This window comes from Somniosus microcephalus, chromosome 13 (assembly GCF_052327205.1).
Source record: "Somniosus microcephalus isolate GS21.2 chromosome 13, FLI_Smic_1.0, whole genome shotgun sequence".
Taxonomy (NCBI): domain Eukaryota; kingdom Metazoa; phylum Chordata; class Chondrichthyes; order Squaliformes; family Somniosidae; genus Somniosus; species Somniosus microcephalus.
This window is the reverse complement of record NC_140999.1, coordinates 25125463-25141974: the sequence shown is the minus strand read 5'-3', so window position 1 is coordinate 25141974 and position 16512 is coordinate 25125463. Positions and strand designations below refer to the sequence as shown.

At 42.5% G+C, this 16512-nt stretch overlaps 1 protein-coding gene across 6 annotated transcripts in view; it reads right to left on the bottom strand.

The window, feature by feature from the left end:
* The window catches only part of LOC147108142 (casein kinase I), a 139795-nt gene that overhangs the window by 42405 nt on the left and 80878 nt on the right, over positions 1 to 16512 (bottom strand). For all 6 annotated transcript variants that reach the window (XR_015080533.1, XM_086004647.1, XM_086004645.1 and 3 more), the window contains exons 3-5: positions 16297 to 16337; positions 9447 to 9516; positions 583 to 731 (exon numbers count right to left, since the gene is read on the bottom strand). Coding sequence is in view for 5 of the 6 variants with exons in the window: in XM_086004647.1 (XP_085860773.1) it covers positions 583 to 731; positions 9447 to 9516; positions 16297 to 16337 (260 nt within the window). In the remaining variant the exon portion in view is untranslated. The remainder of the gene's footprint in view (positions 1 to 582; positions 732 to 9446; positions 9517 to 16296; positions 16338 to 16512) is intronic.

Here is a 16512-nt window from a genome sequence, read left to right as displayed (position 1 = left end):
CGTGCGTACTCACCCGTGGAGACCCGAATTTCTGGGCCATTATGAACAAGAAATTCTGCCCTCCATTCAAGTTATCATATAATAGTCTACACAAAACACCTGCTTCCAGGCTGCCTCTCACCAGCAGTTCCAAAACAGGGCCAAAGGGGAGGGGGAGAAAGACATCAGTAAGCATATAGTTATATCCCTTTAAACATTTAGGATTATGTGACAATGCAGTAAAACATACTTCCCTTTCATAACTTCAAATTCCACTATTACCATATACTATATTAACTTTTTCAAAAATGCACACTTCTGCTTACTCGTCCTCCAAAAGCATATCTTAGAAAAAACATCTATATGTGCGCAATTGTACATGAAAGTATACCCCACTTCCCCCATCCCCAATATCTTGTAGAAGTGATACAGTATGGAAGGCTGCCACTTAGAGCAGCTGAGTTGAGTCTGTTTTAATAATTGCCATACCATATTGTACTTTAGCACAATGTACTGGAATATTCAGTTGTCATTTATTCACTTGTGCTTACATAAACTAAAATGGACACAACAAATACCAATCATTTGGTTCACCACACTTACCAACTGTATCGCTATCATTAATACAGTTTTAATGGAAAATGTTCGATCGCAAAGATCAAATAAATCCTCCAAGCTAGGTCCCAGCAATTCTAGTACCATGGCATTGTACTTTCCACAAGGGCCAAAGTAGTAAACCTGAGGAATTCCCTCTGTAAAATAAAAGTAAAGAATGCATTGATGAACAGCTTACGACGAGCTCCACTTTATAAATTGGACATTCCAATATTAGACAAAAAGCAACACTGTCAAGAAGGTGCATAATTTCAAAAGTATACTTAGCAGCTCACAATATCTAATGCAGAGACGTTAAGATAGTGAGCTCCACCATCTGGGAGACCTTTTGAAATTCACTTTCCTTTCTGATTTGACTAAATAAAATGTAGGTACAAACTACACCTATTTCACTTTACCAGAATTAAAACTTCCAGTCTGGGCCAAAGCACAATTAGGCTGGATCTCCAGTCAAGGAACCAGAAAATGCAGCTGAGTCAGGTTGCCTCTGGATTCTGGTCTGTTTTTAAGCTCTACTCTTAGGATATTCCAGCCACATTATGTGTGCATGGGGAGTTTCAGGGCTACCTCTGGGATTGTGCCCTTTATGCCTTCTGTAGACCTCAGCGGAACTCATCAGTTGAGAGCAGGTGAAAGTCCCATTAAGGCCTGGAAACAAGCCCCAAAATTTAATGAGGGAAAGTTAATCGATTACATTCCCAAAGAGGCTCGCCTACTGCACTGGAAGCCGAAAAGACGATGAGGCCACTTTTCATCGGGCCTTCTCAAGTGGCATGACTGACATTGCACTGGCAATTCAGGGTCTTCACCGCTGATGCACACTCGCAGGCATGGGTGGCCCGCTCAGGCCATGTAGATGACTCCATCCCCAGGATCTGGGACAGTGTCTACGATCTGCTGCACTAGGTCAGCAGATCGGAATGCCAGGAATTTTGGGCCCATTGTATAAATCTTAAGCCTGGAAGCATTAGTTTAAAACTTTAGGATTACAGTAGTGAGAGAATTAAGTTAGGACAAATAATCCTATGTAAACAAAACTCATGGCATCTGCTTACAGAAGCATATTCACACAGAATTTCCTATCTTGCAAGATTGCCAGTGAGGTACGTTGCAGTGCTGTTTGTGTAGTTTATTCTTGAAGGAGCTAACCTACCAAAGGCAAGTTCAACACTTGAAACTTATTAGACTCAGTGCAGAGATCAATCATTTCCTCAGCTGAAAAGGCGTACAAAACTTAAAGCAGAATTCCTATACTAACAAATAAATAACACAAAAAGCACCCTCTTGTTTGAGATGAATACACTGTACTTAAATACTGTTGATTTAATTAGGAGGAAGGAGCACCTGATGAAATCGGGCTGAAATATTTCAAAATGTGCAAGTGCACATGGTATGATAGCCTTAATTGCAAGGGGGTTGGAGTACAAGAGTAAGGAAGTCTTGCTGAAATTATACAGGGCCTTGGTGAGACCACACCTGGAGTGCTGTTTACAGTTTTGGTCTCCTTAGCTAAGAAAAATATACTTGTCTTGGAGGGGGTGCAACGGAGGTTCACTAGATTGATTCCTGGGATATGAGGGCTGTCCTATGAGGAGAGATCGAGTAGAATGGGCCTATATTCTCTGGAGTTTAGAAGAATGAGAGGTGATCTCATTGAAACGTATAAAATTCTTAGAGGGCTTGACAGGGTAGATGCGGAGAGGCTGTTTCCCCGGCTGGAGAGTCTAGAACCCGGGGTCACAGTCTCAGGATCAGGGGTCGGCCATTTAGGACCGAGATGAGGAGAAATTTCTTCACTCAGAGGGTTGTGAATCTTTGGAATTCTCTTGCCCCAGAGGGCTGTGGATGCTCAGTCGTTGAGTATATGCAAGACCAAGATTGATAGATTTTTGGGCACTAAGGGAATCAAGGTATATGGGGATAGGGCGGGAAAGTGATGTACAAGTACAGCCATGATCTTATTGAATGGCGGAGCAGGCTCGATGGGCCCTATGGCCTACTCCTGCTCCTATTTCTTATATTCTTATGCATGGCCTAAAGGAAAAGCTAAATCCATTTTTCTCATGAGAATTCTGACCTCTGAAATATTTTCACAACCAGATATTTCACAGAATACTGATTATACAAACACTGAGGACGTGAAAGAAGGGAGGGGGAAAAAAACCATCAGCAACTTCCACAGAAACCATTGCGCAAAACCTCGGCATTCAGCACTTTGGAAAGTATATGTAGAATTTAGTAGCATGTCATAACCAAAGAAACAATATCAGTCATTTTCAATTACATTAATTTTAGCTTCCCAACTACTTACCATATCAAAAATCGTAAACAATATGAACTAGAATTTTGTAATGCTCTAATCATCCAATTAACATTTACAGATTTTAGGATCTATTGGGACAGTTTTCAGATGGAGCTATACTAGTATGTTGTGGGGGGGGGGGGGGGCGGGAAATACAATTGTTCTATGTAAGAATCTTCAAGCTTTTGAACCTTCCTCGTGATTCTGTGAGTAACTACACTGAGTAGCACTCAGCCATACAGGTGGACAAGGCTAGTTTGTACTAAGTTAACTGATCTCAACCAGGGGAAAGCAAAGGTGCTACAAGTGGCCTCAACATTCCACAGAATGGAAAGAAGATTCAGTCAGAATAGTACACTTACTCACTAACCAGTGGGCCCTTGATTTTTATGTGAGCATCAACTGATGACAAGGTTAGAGATGTCAGGGCATGGTTAGAGATGTTCTGCATTCTTTCTGCATCATGAGACAGAAACCACTCAGAAGAAAATACATCAGTGGCACAGCAGGAGGCAATGCAAATACAGACAGCATTTAAAATGTGGCTGGCAAGAAGAAAAGTATACCAAGGCCAATATGGTTGCAGTCTGGTTAGCACCAACAATGCTACACTGCATTTTTGGAGTTGTGAGAAAAACAACAGCAAAACACTGACCCCAAAAGTGCAGCATAAACAGGGGCATTACAGATATAAGCTGTGTGTATTTGACTCCTTTCCTACCATCTCCCAAAATCCACCCAGCTGAAACAGTTTCTCAAATGTCACTCTGGTAGTGCAATATAAAGAACCCTTTTCAATACTTTTTATCATCAAGACTCTCACCCCAAATCGGTTATAATTTCTCATAATGCAAGTTGTTGTAGCAAAATCTGACTTTGTTGGGAGCTTTACTAGAGAAGTAGTGACCCAATAGAGGTCTTTAAGATTGTGAAAGGGTTTGATAGGGTAGAGGTAGAGAAGATGTTTCCACTTGCAGGCGAGACCAGAACTAGGAGCAATAAATATAAGACAGTCACTAATAAATCCAATACAGATTTCAGGAGAAACTTCTTTACTAGGGTGTGGTTGGAATGTAGAACTCACTACCACAAGGAGTTGTTGAGGCAAATAGCAGAGGCATTTAAGGAAAAGCTAGATAAACACGAGGGAGAAATGAATAGACTGGGACTGACTCGACTGCTCTAGAGAGAGCTGGCACAGACTCGATGGGCCGAATGGCCTCCTTCTGTGCCGTTATGACTATGAGAAGGATATGTTGATGGGAGTTAGATGAAGAAGGGCGAGAGGAGGCTTGTGTGGACCTATGGGGGTCTAGAATGAGGGGTCACAGTCTCAGGATACGGGGTAGGACATTTAGGACTGAGATGAGGAGAAATTTCTTCACTCAGAGGGTGGTGAACCTGTGGAATTCTCTACCACAGAAGGCTGTGGAGGCCAAGTCACTGAATATATTTAAGAAGGAGATAGATAGATTTCTAGACACAAAAGGCATCAAGGGGTATGGGGAGAGAGCGGGAATATGGTATTGAGATAGAGGATCAGCCATGATCATATTGAATGGCGGAGCAGGCTCGAAGGGCCGGATGGCCTACTCCTGCTCCTATTGTTCTATGTTTCTATGTTTCTTGGGCCGAATGGCCTGTTTCTGTGTTGTAAATACTACGCAAAGCAAATTTTTTAAAATAAAAGGCGATAACCAAAAGAAAGGCCAGAAACTATCAAAAACCTGGGATTTGATTATATTATAGACATTTTAAAAAAAATCTGAAAACCTTTCAAAAAGGATTACACTGCTGCATTTTCTTAATCTTTGATTAAAGCTAACTAAGCCTGAACCACAAAAGCAGCTTTCTAATTCACAGAATCAGCAATCACCTACTAACCAGCAGAATTCCACAGATGAATCTGCTTAGTAAGAATTTAGATTGTAATTTTTCTTGTAAAAACTGAAACCGGTCATACAAGATTCACGTATTCACAAAGGTATATTTTAATAGTTTTACTTGCAGTTCTGTAAATCTACTACATACTATCCTCCGATCCACGTGACACATGATCAAGGAAGGCTCCAATTGGGGGGGGGCTGTGATACCTCCCATGGTTAATAGCTGCTTGACATTCACTATTGTAAGCTCACACATCAAAGATTACTGAAGCCTGTGGAACCACATTCCACAGAAGCCACTGTATCCAGAAGAGAAATGAAAAATTGGAGGAGGAAAAAGGACATTTTTTATGAAACTTCAGCTCCACTAATCTTTCAAAGGATGAATTCTTAGCAAGTTTTGTCAACAACCAATACTGTGATTGATATCCATCTGATCGGTCATTACTTCATACCTTTCAAGTAATTTAATATACCAGATGGACATTTTTCAAACAGAAAACAGTCATAATGTTCTATTAATCGGCAGATTTCCTGGCTTTGCTCATGGAAAGTCTGAGGAAAGATGACCCCTCCACGACCTCTGATTTGTCACGCTGCTTGTCTGACAGTATTGGATGAGGAGCAATTTCCTCCAATTAAATACTGCGAAGACTGAAGCCATTGTCTTCGGTTGCCGCCACAAACTTTGTTCCCTAGCTGCCGACTCCACCTCTCTCCTTGGCCACTGTTCGAGACTGAACCAGACTACTGGCAACCTATTTGATCCCATGCTGAGCCTCTAACCCCATATCCTCTCCATCACCAAGACCACCTGCTTCCACCTCGTAACATTGCCCATCTCTGACCTGCCTCAGCTTATCGGTTGCTAAAACCCTCATCCATGCCTTTGTCACCTCGAGACTTGACTACTTCAATGGTCTCCTGGCCGGCCTCCCAGCTTGTACCTTCCGTAAACTTGAGCTCATCCAAAACTCTACTGCCCGTATCCTAACTTGCACCAAGTCTTGCTCACCCATCACCCCTGTGCTTGCTGACCTACACTGGCTCCTAGTCCAGCAACGCCTCGATTTTAAAATTCTCATCCTTGTTTTCAACTCTGTCCACGGCCTTGCCCCTTCCTATCTCTGTAGCCTCCTCCAGCCCTACAATCCTACGAGATCTTTGCTCTCCTTCAATTCTGGCGTCTTGTGCATCTCCAACTTTCATTGCTCCACCATTGGCCTTCATCTGCCTAGACCCAAAGCTCTCGAATTCCCTCCATAAACTTTATTGTAATTGAAAATTAAAAGGACAACTTCACCTTCCTTACCATGGGGTAAGCAGAATAGCTAAAATGACTTTTTTTCCATTTTATTGGGGGTTGGAGGCACAGGCAAAGGGAATAAAATTAGTGATTCTGTCTATGCTTCTTCTTATCGTGTCTACACACTGTTCCCTTTGGGGAACGGTATGAAGTAGTGGAAGGATTTCTGGGAGCGTTTAAAATAATGACAGTCTCGCCTTCAAATATTTAGTAACTTTGAGAGATTTTCCTATGCTGCTATATTTAGATGAGGAAAGGAGGGAGGAGGCCCGAGTGGGGCATAAATGCTGGCATGGACTGGTTGGGCCGAATGGCCTGTTTCTATGCCGTATATCCTATGTCATTCTAAACCTCTCCACCTCTCTCTCCTCCTTTAAGATGCTCCTTAGACCCTACCTCTTTGACTAAGCTTTTGGTCACCTGTCGTAATATCTCATGTGGCTCAGTGGCAAACTTTGTTCGATAATGCTCCTGAAGTGCCGTGGGACGTTTTTACTATGTTAAAGGCGCTATACAAGTGCAAACTGTTGTTGTTATTCAGACTTTGCAAGAAATAGGATCGCAAAAGGATATTTTAACACATTATGGACTGATTTTAACTTTGGTACTGTAGTGGTTCGAGTAGATCGCCACTAAATAAGAGAGTTTGACTTCGACGAACTATTAATAAGTTGTTTATTTACAGGAACAGACTAATTACAGCAGGTAAGATGGCTGACTGTAGGAGCACCGTGGTATAGGTCTTGTCCCAGCGGGGACTCCACGAGGAATGAGTTCGCAGTCCTGTGGAGAGCGTGATGACGTCATCGCGCTCTGCTGTGTGTTCCCGCGCTTTGGGCGTCACGTGACCGTGTCGTGACGTCAGCACGTTCACGTGCGCTTAGGCGGTCACGTGACCTGCGCCGATGCATCGCATCGCTCCAGTCGGCTGGCCGATGTCGCGGTAGGCCAGGCTGTGCCGGCGGCCGTCTTGGAAGACCGAGTCGGGCCGGCGGCCGGCGCACATGCGTCACGTGATGCATGCCGTCAGCGCGTTAGGTCGCCTCTTAAAGGGGCAACGGCCCAACAGGTAAGTTATACATACATAAGTAAGTTAAGTACATACAGTTAGGTAAGTTAAAGGGAATTATGTGTCTCAATGTAAGGGACAACCAGTGGTACCGCCACAGTACTGTATTGATTCAGTACCTTGTTGTATCATTTGTTTTTTCTGTATTAATTAAATTGCAAATAAATGTGATCAAGTAGTTTTAGCCCATAGCAGGTCTGTTGGTGTGCCATTTTGTGCCTTTTGGCATGAGACTGGAGAAAATTGGTGGGAATCCCAGGTGATCTCGTGTATTATATAATCACAATGAGAGATAATGGTTGATCCTGTAGTGTCCGTGTGTAGATAAAGACACTGAAGACAGGAGTTGGTTCATAGGTATTTACTAAGCAAGTCTGGGGGGGGGTTTCTAAAGGATATACACAATACACAGGCTTATATAGCCCAAGTGGCAATTACCGGCATTACGCACACCTGGGGCTCTTAAAGGCACATACACCATAATTGCTCTTAAAGGCACATACACCACAGATCCTGAGCATGATATTCCATACATGGCATGTATAAGGACACTATCACACAATACTGCACATCTTGGGGAAAAAGATTGAACCTTCATCAGAAAGCCTCATGATGGGAAGACAGCAGTTTAGTTTGTTTTTCCATTGTATTATTAAAACAGATGAAGATCAGGCAATCCCTAATACAGGAAACTTTGGTTTATCCGGAGGTTGTATGCCCGGAAACCTCGATCTAACGCCAGAAATCAGCAGCCGTTTTGGTTAGGTTTTTATTCCTTCTCCTAGCATTTTTTTTATTTATTTATTTTTTTTATATATAAAAACAGTCAGGCTCTGGAAAGCATCTCTGTAGCTTAGCAACAGCTTCAGAGACGCTTCCAAGGTACGGGCCGAGTGTTTACAAGCTGTTGCTAAGCAACAGTGTTTGTCGTCAGATATGGAGATAAAAACCTCCTATCCTTCAACATTAGCGCTGGTCTATCCGGAAGTTTTGATAGATCGGCAGCAGCTCGGTCCCGTCGGTGCCGGATATCAGAACTTTTCCTGTAATTTGATTTGCAAACAAACCTAAAACCTTACGATCAGTATGTAACGCAGGATGTCCTAATGCATTTCACAGGAGAGTAATCAGACAAAAACTGACACCAAGCCAAAGAAGCAGAATTAAGGGAAATAACTAAAAATGAAATTTCTAATCCTATGATATAGGGAGCTCCGCGGTTTGCTAATGACACTCTGCATATTCAATCTATAGAAAATATATCTAGATAATTAAAAAATAACACTCCAATATGAGTTCATCCAAAAAATTATTTTGGTCTTTGGCAAAATCTGAATGCAGGTGTTAAAAAGGTTCAAACAGATTAAACAATAATTGTTTTTTAAAAGCTACTATCCAAAGTGAATCTACAGCACAAGGTTTAAAATTCTTGCTTCACAAATGTGTAATTAGGTTTAAGCCCCAAGATTACTGAACTCTGTCAAACCACACCTGAAGCTGTGGAACACGTCACATGCACTTGCTCCCACCAAGAGAGCCATTTAACAAAAATTACAGGATACACCCTAGATGGGACAATGTTTTTTTGTCGGCAGTGTGTGGTGGGGAAGTTATAAGTGAAGAAAGAGAATGCCAAAGATACAGGGGAACAATAAGCCAGCTTGAAGTAAGGGAACATTGGGGGATTTAGTAATCAAAGTTGTTAACTTTAAGGGTGTAGTGAGTACAGACCAGATAAGAACTATTAAGAAATTGGATTTCTGGAAGCAGGCTTTGAGGGGATGAAATGTTGTATGAACGGAATAAAATGGGAAAAAAAAATAAAGGAGAGGAGGTGGAGGCAATACATGAGAGTTTGAAAGGAGATTTCTTTCACATTGCAGAGACAGATTATCCTAGAAACAAGTCAAGGAGAAAATAAGAGAGTAAAAGTGGCATGAATGAAAAGGGAAATCATGGAAGATATTAGGAAGATGGATGGACATATAAAATTCTGAAATGTACAGGGAAAGAACAGGATAGGGCAAACTCGAGGAAGGCCATGGAACGGACAAGGAGATACAAACTGGGAATATGAGAGGAATTACTATGGGTTCATTCATAAGCTTTCCTTCCCAAAAAAAGTAAATACAAACCCTTGGACTAAACCAAATGTTCAAAACCACCATCATTTAACAGATTAAAAATTCCAAATATTAATTTTGCAACTATTATACAAAAGATTGGCATTTCCCAACAACAGCCTCATCAATTATGAAACAATCAGTTATGCAAGCTCTCATTTCCTACCTGCATTTCCCAGCTGTTTGTAGAATCTGTACTCCAAATGAAGTTGTGGAGCCCTGGATTTTATAGGTTCCTAGGAAACATGTAAAATAATATTGGTACATTTAAAATTTGTTGAATGAGCAGTGAAAACTATTAAAATTGAAAGTGATAAAGGCAATCCCTTTTGGATAATTCAAAAGTTTGGATTTTCCTTGCTGGTCAAGTTTGGCTTGATATCAAACCTTATTCAACTGTGACTCCTGACAAAATAGGAAAGTTTCTGTATGTTATCTCTTCCATATCTGAAAGAGTTAGTGATAAAGTAGAAGCTTTTCCCCCCTCAAAATGCAAAATGAATGCCGGAAATTAAATCAGCAAAGTGGACTGATTGGAGAGTAAGGATACAGCACTTTTGTTCCACGTGCTAATTAAAATCTTACACAGCCAAAAGGATTAGCAGTAAGAGAACCGGTTAGTTAGCAGGACATTCAATATGCCCTACCAGTATGTTGTTAATCAGCAATGACAAAACAGGTCTAACTTCAGATGGTTATGGAATGGAAGGGCTGAAGAACACTCCTATAGACATTACAGGAAACTTTGGTTTATCCGGAGGTTGTATGTCCGGAATACTCGATCTAACGGCAAAAATCAGGAGCCGTTTTCTGTAAGTTTTTTTTCGATCTCGTTCTTTTTTCCCCCCCAGTCAGCCACTGCAAGGTCTGTAGCTATAGCAACAGCTTCAGCTACAGACGCTTGCAGCTGCAGCCAACTCTTTAGAAGCTGTTGCTAAGCAACAGTGTTTGTTGTCAGATACGGAGATGAAAACCTCCGTATGTTTCAACATTAACTTTGTGTGTCCGGCAGTTTTGATAGATCGGCAACACGCCGGTCCTGTCAGTGCCGGATATCACAAAGTTTCCTGTAGTTCTGACGGGAGAACTGAACTCGCTGGTGTACTGGAAATACCCATCACTCACATACATCATTGCATTGTGAAGGCCCTTGAAAGGCTTTCATTTAAAATTCCTGTTTATCAAACGGTTTAAGATAAACAGTTCTAAAAAGAGTATTTCAACCCTCGTGGACTGATTGTATTTTCATTCTTTTTGGTATCACAGTGCTTAGTAGGAGGGGCGGTTGGTGAGAAGATCACGGAAGGAGCCCCGGGAGCGGCGGCTGGTGAGCAGGCCCGGGCGTTGGGCTGAAGATTGTCGGACAGGAGGAATGGTGGAAATGGAATGGCGGCGCGCACAGACGCAGCGGCTTTGCTTCTCCCAGGACGGTGCTATTTACGTTTAATGTTAATGTTATTTGTACTGGACTCATGGGAGCTTGCAAGATCACATTTCGTTGTTCATGTACTTGTGCATTGTACAATGACAATAAAGTTGAATTATTATATTATTATTATTATGCCTATTGTATTATTCAATCTATAAACAAAACATTTTAGTCTGTACACATTGGCCCGATGCGGTGGTATTTCCATACTTCAAAAGAATGTGGTGGGAACCCCATGTGATCACCAATGGCTAAGATTGCAATTAGGGGTTACAGTTAGGGGTAATTATTAATCCAAGACACGCTAGTGTAGACATGGCAATGTAGAAGGTTGCAGATTTCAGATCTTAGGATAATTGGTCTACTTATGGAAAATGCCTTTCACCATGAACACAGAAGTGTTGGGAAAAGGACTGAGCTATAATGTGGCTTATAGGGAGAAAGTGTTAAAGGATCTCTGCCATTTTTTATCCATGTTGTATCTCACTTCTTGGTCAATTCAACTTGCATAGGAATCTTCTACCTGACTGTCCACAAACCTTTCTACTTTACTGTACAGGTTTTCAGAGTGGATCTAGATCAGCCTCCTGCTGCTGCCCTCAGCTGGTTTGCATTCCTCCTTCAGGCATCGGATTGAACAGAGCTGGCAATTCCAGCAGCTGTTTTGACAAGTCACTGTTGCCAGAATAAGGTGAGTCAAGCCATTTATACTCCTACTGTTGAAAGCAGGAGAACAGGGATTTTCCATCAGCTGCACTTTTAAAAAACAAAAGCATTGTCTCTCAATTCCTGCAGCCACATGCTGAAAATAAGACAATATTGCAATTTATACTGAAATGATGTAGCATTGTTTTATTACTTCCAAATTCATTAGGGAAAAATGCATGCAAACATAGAAAATCATTTTTCTATATTTATGTGCTGAATGAATGTTAAGCAGATATATGCTTTTCAGTGTTCAAGGGTACCATTTTTAACTACAGTAACAAACTGCCAGTAGCTAACACTTACACAGAGCTAATCATTCTCATATCATTTGCCTGTTAATGTAAATCTCAAGAACGACAAAGTTAGGGAATGCAGTCTTTAAGTCGCAAATGGACAGAACATTAGTGGCCAGTTTGAATACGTTTCTCTAATAATGTGTAGAAAACCAGTTATGAAATATTACATAATTACTGGTGTTAAGACCGAGTGGTCAAGAACATACACAAAAAGTTTGGATCTTGCTGAAATAAGGATTCAAGCTAAGTTTGAAAATTAAATCCCAGCACCTATGCAAGACAGGCCAAAGACAAGTTCTCTCTTCAAAATTAAAGAGGTACCAATGCTTTAATATTTTGGCTGCATTCAATAGAAATGGCATGTACATACTGACCACCAGGAGGCAGTCAGCAGCTGCATAGGCATCATCCGCCCTCAGATTTCCCCCTCCTCATAGCAGTGTGACTGAGATCAGCAGCATAATGAGGTAAAAACCCAAATTCCTACACCTGAGTTTCAGTAATGTAAAGTACTGCACCATTCTACTGCTGAGGATTTACTCAAGTTGAAATGTGCACTTAATTGCACAATTCAAAAATAAGCCATTTCTTTTTTAATGAGTACAATAAACAATGACATTCCTATATATTTTCAGCCAATGTCCCAAACTCCTCCATCACCATCCCTGGGTATGTCCTGTCCCACCAGCAGGATAGACCCACCAGGGGTGGCGGCACAGTGGTATACAGTCGGGAAGGAGTGGCCCTGGGAGTCCTCAACATTGACTCCTGACCCCAGGAAGTCTCATGGCTTCAGGTCAAGCATGGGCAAGGAACCCTCCAGCTGATTACCACCTCCCTCAGCTGATGAATCAGTACTCCTCCATGTTGAACACCACTTGCAAGAAGCACGGAGTAGCAAGGGCACAGAATGTACTCTGGGTGGTGAACTTCAATGTCCATCACCAACAGTGGCTCGGTAGCACCACTGCTGACCGAGCTGGCCGAGTCCTGAAGGACATAACTGCCAGTCTGGGCCTGCGACAGGTGGTGAGAGAACCAAAACGAGGGAAAAACCTACTTGACCTCGTCCTCACCAATCTACCTGTCGTAGATGCATCTGTCCATGACAGCATTGGTAGCAGTGACCACCGCACAGACATTGTGCAGACGAAACATTGGTAGCAGTGACCACCGCACAGTCATTGTGGAGACAAAGTCCTGTCTTCACACTGGGGATAACCCTCCATCATATTGTGCGGCACTACCACCGTGCTAAATGGGAGAGATTCAGAACAGATCTAGCAGCTCAAAACTGGCATCCATGAGGTGGCTGTGGGCCATCAGCAGCAGCAGAATTGTATTCCAGCACAATCTGTAACCTCACGGCCCAGCATATCCCTCACTCTGCCATTACCATCAAGCCACAGGACCAACCCTGGTTCAATAAGGAGTGTAGAAGAGCATGCCAGGAGCAGCACCAGGCATACCTAAAAATGAGGTACCAACCTGGGGAAGCTGCAACACAGGACTACATGCATGCTAAAAAGCAGGATTAGCAGGGCTAAGCGATCCCACAATCAACGGATCAGATCAAAGCTCTGCAGTCCAGCCACATCCAGTCGTGAATGGTGGTGGACCATTAAACAACTAACGGGAGGAGGAGGCTCCATGAATAACCCCATCCTCAATGATGGTGGAGCCTAGTACATGAGTGCAAAAGACAAGGCTGAAGCGTTTGCAACCATCTTCAGCCAGAATTGCCGAGTGGATGATCCATATCGGCCTCCTCCTGAGATCCCCACCACCACAGAAGCCAGTCTTTAACCAATTCGATTCACTCCACATGATATCAAGAAACAGCTGACCGCACTGGATACAGCAAAGGCTATGGGCCCCAACAACATCCTGGCTATCATGCTGAAGACTTGTGCTCCAGAACTAGCTGCGCCACTAGCCAAGCTATTCCAGTACAACTATAACACTGGCATCTATCCGACAATGTGGTAAACTGCCCGGGTATGTCCTGTTCACAAAAAGCAGGACAAATCCAACACAGCCGATTACCGCCCCATCAGTCTATGCTCAATCATCAGCAAAGTGATGGAAGAGGTGTCATCGACAGTGCTATCAAGCAGCACTTACTCACCAATAACCTGCTCACTGATGCCCAGTTTGGGTTCTGCCAAGACCACACGGCTCCAGACCTCATTACAGCCTTGGTCCAAACATGGACAAAGGAGCTGAATTCCAGAGGTGAGGTGAGAGTGACTGCCCTTGACATCAAGGCAGCATTTGACCAAGTGTGGCATCAAGGAGCCCTAGTAAAACTGAAGTCAATGGGAATTGGGGGGAAAACTCTCCACTGGCTGCAGTCATAGCTAGCACAAAGGAAGATAGTTGTGGTGGTTGAAGGTCAATCATCACAGCCCCAGGACATCGCTGCAAGAATTCCTCAGGGCAATGTCCTAGGCTCAAACACCTTCAATTGCTTCATCAATGACCATTCCTTCAACATAAGGTCAGAAGTGGGGATGTTTGCGGATGACTGCCATTCGCAACTCCTCAGATAATGAAGCAGCCCATGCCCGCATGCAGCAAGACCTGGACTACATTCAGGCTTGGGTTGATAAGTGGCAGGTAACATTCGCACCACACAGGTGTCAAGCAATGACTATCTCCAACAAGCGAGCGTCTAATCACCGCCCCATGACATTCAACGGCATTACCATCGCTGAATCCCCCACCATCAATATCCTGGGGGTGACCACTGACCAGAAACTTAACTGGACCAGCCACATAAATACTGTGCTAACAAGAGCAGGTCAGAGGCTGGGTATTCTGCGGCGAGTGTCTCACCTACTGACTCCCCAAAGCCTTTCCACCATCTACAAGGCACAAGTAAGGAGTGTGATGGAATACTTTCCACTTGCCTGGATGAATGCAGCTCCAACAACACTCAAGAAGTTTGACCCCATCCAGGACAAAGCAGCCCGCTTGATTGGCACTCCATCCACCACCTTAAACATTCATTCCCTCCACTACCTGCGTACCGTGGCTGCAGTGTGTACCATCTACAAGGTGCACTGCAGCAACTCGCCAAGGGTTCTTCGGCAGCACCTCCCAAACTTGCGAACTCTACCGCCTCGAAGGACAAGGACAAGGGCAGCAGGCGCATGGGAACACCACCATCTCCAAGTCACACACCATCCTGACTTGGAAGTATATAGTCGTTCCTTCATTGTCGCTGGGTCAAAATCCTGGAACTCCCTCCCTAACAGCACTGTGGGAGTACCTTCACTACACGGACTGCAGCGGTTCAAGAAGGCGGCTCACCACCACCTTCTCAAGGGCAACTATGGATGGGCAATAAATGCTGGTCTTGCCAGTGACACCCACATCCCATGAACGAATTAAAAAAAAACCACAGTAGTTAAATATGTTCAGGAGCTATTAATAGTTTATGGGAAGAATGTTGAGAGACTAAAGAAGGCTACCAATTTTTTTTTTTTTAATGTTCTTGGGATGTGGACAACACTTACAAGGCTGCGTTTATTGCATTGCACTGAACTGCTGCAGATAGAATGTTGCCCTTTGTTGTACCATTATGAGTGCTTACATAGTGTGGGACTAGAATCATGAGAGCCAGACCAGAGAGCCATTCCCTTCCCTGAAGTACAACTAGGTGGGCTTTTTAATGACAGCTTTCAGGATTCATTTTTTTTTCTGGCACCATCTAACAAATTACCAGACACAGGTAGATCTGAACTCATGACCAATAATTGCTAATCCACTACAATAACCACTACACTTCCGTTCCATATTAGGAGCTTCATTCAGTACTGAACAAGGTGCATAATTCCTAAAATCCCAAGTGCATCAGCTTATAAAATTATAAGCAGACAAACTTTTACAGCATTGGCAAGTATTGAAAGTACATCTGCATATCATACCCTAGAAAAACGGTTAACACAATTTGATTACTGCATAAAATATTCTTTTACTGCTAGGCAGAAGAATGGCACCACATTTCCTTCCAATGGTAAGGAAAGTCAGTGGTAAAATGCACCAAGGTATTATAATATTGTACCTTAAAATCAAGAATAATCCGATAGGTTTAAGTTTGTCACGAAGCATTCAGATGACAACATAAAACAAAGTACAAATTTGGCTCGTCAACTTTGGAAGTGCATGAAAAGACAATTCTACCAGAGTTATTTTTAATAGGTAATGTCTGTGGGAAAGTTTAATTTGTTTTTAGCAGTGGCAGATACAAACAATCGATTCACGCCATTTTATCTGTAGTGATCATAGGTTTTACTTTACTATGTACACATTACACATTGAGACAGCGGTTTTGCTGCCATTCTTCTCATTCTAACACTTGGCATTGCTTGGTATAGGTGTGTATGTTTAACTAGTTTTCAATTTCATGGGTTTTTGTTTAAAATAAGTGAACAAATTGCATCATAATGGTATCAACATTCACGACTGAAATCACCAGTTGTGGGAATCAGCATTGTTACTGCAATTCACATACAGTACAATGTTACAGCTATATTTGTATTACATCTATTTATTTATGGAAAATCAATACAACTTACCAGTTTGATGGCCACATATTCATTTGTGTACAAATTCTTTCCTGGATGAAGCAGAGGAAAGAGAAATAAACCAAGTTAAAAAAAAATCTAGGAGATAATTCATCAGTAATGCATTATTGCCGTTAATTCAGATGGACATGTATATTCCTTTGCAATAATGCGGTAATTGTAGAAAAAGGCCATTAAAGCGACCAGTTTATGGATGTCATTCTGTAG